Source organism: Eucalyptus grandis, chromosome 3, assembly GCF_016545825.1.
Source record: "Eucalyptus grandis isolate ANBG69807.140 chromosome 3, ASM1654582v1, whole genome shotgun sequence".
Taxonomy (NCBI): domain Eukaryota; kingdom Viridiplantae; phylum Streptophyta; class Magnoliopsida; order Myrtales; family Myrtaceae; genus Eucalyptus; species Eucalyptus grandis.
In genome coordinates, this window is record NC_052614.1 from 35,987,576 (window position 1) to 35,992,301 (window position 4,726).

Consider the following 4,726-nt stretch of genomic DNA (forward strand, 5'->3'; position numbering starts at 1 on the left):
CATGAAATCTTCACGTGGACACAATGCAATCAATATATAAAGCATCCATTGATTTACTTTCCTAAAATTATCAAGAAAGAACAACCTTTAAAAGGTTTATAATCAGTACCAGTTCATCCTTCCCTAATATATCACCATTGTGTCTATATTGCCATCGCTATAAATGTGCGGGCGATGCTGTTTTGCGACCAAAATAAGAAGCAATTGAAGCCAAAATCCGTGGAAAACAAATAATGGCCGAAGTCTTCCGAAAGTGTTGCCTTCACATCGTCCTCCTTGTACTCGCAGGTTTGTCTCTTATCCTTTTGCTTGATGACCATGGTGAGACAAAGACATTGAAAAGCATTTCCTGCTCTCAATCAAACCTTGTATTGTAGGGTTTTAACAGTGATACCATATTTTCCTTTTTTTTCTTTTCTTTCTTTTGGAGGAAAGGCGGGATGATAGAGATGCCTAAGGTGGAGGCATATTGCAGTGAAGGGATAGGGCTATGTGGGAAGGGTAACGAGTGCGAGGAAAAATGCCAAGCACGTCACGGCCCAGGCTCGCAAGGATCGTGCGACTACATCATCAAGCCTCCACTTTGCACTTGCTACTACGATTGTCCCACACCACCGCCGCTGCCAAAATTGTGCAATGGTGGCGGCGGTTTGTGCAGCTACTCCTGTGAGGACCAGTGTTGCAGCGATCGATGTGCCACCAAGTTCAGTCAAGGCCGAGGGTACTGCGATGATAGTGCTGGTCCTTGGCTGTGTCAATGCCAATACCCTTGCTAATTCTTATCCCTTATTATTGCTATTATTAGTATACTTGCTATTTTTCTTTTTTGTTTCTAGTGTTATTATTATTATTTTTGGTATTGATATTTATTTGGGTTTTTAATGCTCGTGTGATTCTAATAAGAAAGGATCAGAAGTTACGTAGTGGACTTGGTATGCAATTTCTTGTTCAATTTGGAGGAATAAAATATGCCTTAATTGCTCATTACCGTAGTATTGTTTATTGGATACAATACCCATTTAAGAAAAGACTGGTTAAAAATGTGTCACGCCCCAGTCCTTAGGCCCGCACACATCCCTCACCTTTGGTCGATTTTGAAAGCGATATCCCAGGACGTATCGCCGACCCTTTTCATTTTTATATGCACATTTTCATTTTTATATGCACATGCGGAAGCAGTTATAAATCCCAAGACAATAAAGCAATGTGATAGAAAAGTAGGGCCATATTTTTCATACTGAAATTCACAACTACTCTTTTATATAATCACCTCATAGTATCCTCATAGTATATAATGCAATATTATTCTCAGGGGTCTGATCTAACCCTTATCCACATATAATCAAGGTCTAACAAAACAAGATGGGATCTCAGTCCTCATCCGGGTCATACTGGATATCCTCTTCATGGTCATCTTCTTCTCCATTATCTTCCTTCTCATCTAGTTCTACATCATGGTTCTACATCTCTTCAGATTCCTCCACCTCAGGCTCCTCATCAGGGTCCTGAAATGGTTATTAAATAACCATTGAGATCACGTCTCAGCAAGTTCTACCCCCTAAGACCCGATTAGTAAACTAATACACCTTAGGGCTGCCTATGCACAACAGGGGACTTACCTTGGCCTTAGATTCCACCTGCATATTAGCACAGATCAAATAGGCATCCAAGCAATTACATCACTGATCGAAGCATTGATCAAATCGACCGAGTCGATTACACGCCAACAAGACCACTCATGGTCATTTCCATTTAATCAATCAATTCACAACATCAGATCAAAGTAATGATCAATCGACCTAGTCGATTTCATATCAATCAGACCATACATTCCCCACAATGGAATAATCAGTCGTCGAGCCTACATGGATACTTCAGGGATGACATCCTAAGTCCCTGAGTTCACGTGCTCCTTTTCCAAGATGACATACTTACTCACTAGGCCCACGTGCATTCTCTTAGGCGACCCTTTTTGCCAAGGTGATGCATCGATTCACCGAGCCACGTACCCTTTTTACGATGCCCTGGCCCACGTGCCTTCTCTTAGGTGCTAACTCACCAAAGTGATGCATCAATTCATCGAGCCCACGTGTCCATTTTACGATGCCATACTCTGTCACTGAGCCATGTGCATTCTCCAGGAGGACATATCGAGTTTCCGAGCCACGTGCATTCTCTAAGGCTACCTTTTCGCCAAGGTGACATATCCAATCACCGAGCCACGTGTCCTTCCCAGGTGACACTCCAATTCATTGGGCCACGTACATTCTCCAGGTGATTTACCAACTCACTTTCGATACTGATAACCGATACCCGACCAATCCTCAATCACATAGCCAAAATTGAATTATTTAAGAACATAACTTCAAAATGCACCATTAAATCAATTTGACATGAATTAAAGCTCAAATAAATAAACGGACTGCTCCATGACAATCAGCATGAAATTCCAGTCACCGGCCATTCCGGTTGAATTTCCGGAAAATAAATAATTAAATAATTAATTTCGAAAAATAAATAAATAAACACAATAATTCCAATTTGGCACAACGTAAAGCTCAATTAAATAAATGGACTATGCCATGATCATTAGCATAAAATCCAAACTGATCAGGCTTTACCAATCTCTAGGATGACCAATGCGATCATGCCACAGTCCAAATTGATCAGGGCTTATCAATCTCCAGGATGTGGTGGTGTAGGTTTCAACAGCCCTAATCATGACACAATACAAACCCATAGAAGAAGCTTCTAACTTCTCATGGATGGTCTTCAGGCCCATCTTATAAGAGGAAATGCCAATATATTCTTTATGTTGCTCATAAATAGTCTCAATATGGTACCCATTATGGCGTACATCTTTGCAACTGAGCAGATTCATTTTTGATCGGATGCTTAGAAACACATTCTCAATATGCAGGATTGTGCCATTTGGCAAAATAATTGTGGCATTCCCAAAACCATCAATAATCAGAACAGGACCTGATATTGTATGGATTTGTGCCTTACGCAATGTCATACTCGAGAAAAAAGTGTCTATTACGAAATATAGTATGTGTTGTTGCACTATCAAGCAAACAAACTGTGGCACCCCGAACCACCTTAGGTTGCCACAGGCACCTAACGCTACACCTAATGGAACACTAGCTGTATCTCTTAGAAGAAGCGTCGTAAATCATAGATATTTTTTTTTAAACGGTCCCAGCGTGACTCATTAGTGGAAGCAAAATATAATATTGCCATCTCTCCCTCCAACAACCATGATACAATTGCACACCACTAATCATCATAATAAAAGACAAAGCCATGACACTTTATTTACATATTTTCAAGATGGGATTCCTTGGGTCGGTACATCAAAAGAAAGGCCAGGACATGTAGCCACACTCGGCCATAAACCCAAAAAGAAACACACGACCCACTACGTCTATCGTGCAAGATCCCCCATCACTAGTGTCGGCTAATCATACCAAAAAGTTTTAGCTCCTACTTCTCACGCACGAGCCCTCACACCCATCTCGGTGCATCAGGCGGTGGCGGCGGCAACATCCCTTGCATTGCCCCATCTCGTCGAACGTGAACCGATATGAACTCCTGAATGACAGGGCCCTCAGCTAGGCCTACATCGTACATCACTATCGCATGAACTCGAACAAACGTAAGACCGGGGATGGTGGGACAGTCGATCTCCACGCACTTGACCTCTACATCCAAAGGAAGGCCGTAAAATACGCCCTGCGTGACAGTAGGAATCGACATCTCTCTAATCTGAAATGTTGGTCCCCGAAGGGGTGAGTACAACCACTCAGCAGGTAAATGACCAATAAACCAACTAAATGCATCATGCCATACAATCATCACAATCATAGCATCACATGTCATTAAGGCATCCATGCACAACTTACCTTGGTATCATGCACAAGTCATCATACCTCATGTACATACATCATCATATAGTCATCACCATCCTATCATCATGTCATATATGGCATCAGCTTTACCATGCATCCATGCATATAACATCATCATTACCATGCATCCATGCATATAACATCATCATCATAATATCATTACCATGCATCCATGCATATAACATCATCATAATATCCATGCATATTACCACATATCATCATCATCATATCACATGTACCATCATCATTACCATGCATATATCATCATGCATAATTCAATTTCAATTTCATTTTGGACCGCCACATTTCTCTTTCCCGGGATCAATGTTTGCATTCCACATGTATCCAAGATACAATTCAAACCATCCGGCTCCCCCACTCTCCGGGCATCTTGTACCCCAACTGGCATCACGAGGACTCTCCGGCATTCAGCCATTTAAGGCCACCGGGCAACCGGCCGTACCCTTCTAGCCAGGCATCTCGCACCCAAACTGGCATTCCGAGGCATCCCTCGACACAATACTTGCCGAGCTTCTGGCTCCCCCACTCTCCGGGCATCTCGACACTTCTTGGTACTCCCGAGGCCCTTCGGTATCCGGCCATTCATGACCACCGGGCAACCGGCCGTACTCTTCTAGCCAGGCATCCCGACACTCCCGGGACATCGTTGGCTCACACCTCCGATGGCCTTCTCATTTATCTCAATTCTCATCTTCAATTATAGTTCAATTTTAACATGGCATGTGATGTGATGGAAATCAAGATCATATTCATCATTGGATTCATACATGCATCTCAAATCATTATCATACATG

At 42.4% G+C, this 4,726-nt stretch overlaps 1 protein-coding gene across 1 annotated transcript; it reads left to right on the forward strand.

Annotated features, from left to right (window-relative positions):
- Positions 1–440: 440 nt before the first annotated feature.
- Positions 441–776, forward strand: LOC120291831 (defensin-like protein 182). The gene has a single exon (XM_039309579.1). It carries the CDS (start codon positions 441–443, stop codon positions 774–776), a length of 336 nt encoding a protein of 111 aa, XP_039165513.1.
- The last annotated feature ends 3,950 nt before the right edge of the window (positions 777–4,726 follow it).

Coding starts and splice junctions, on each gene's coding strand:
- LOC120291831 (XM_039309579.1), top strand. CDS start 441: ATGATAGAGATGCCTAAGGTGGAGGCATATTGCAGTGAAGGGATAGGG.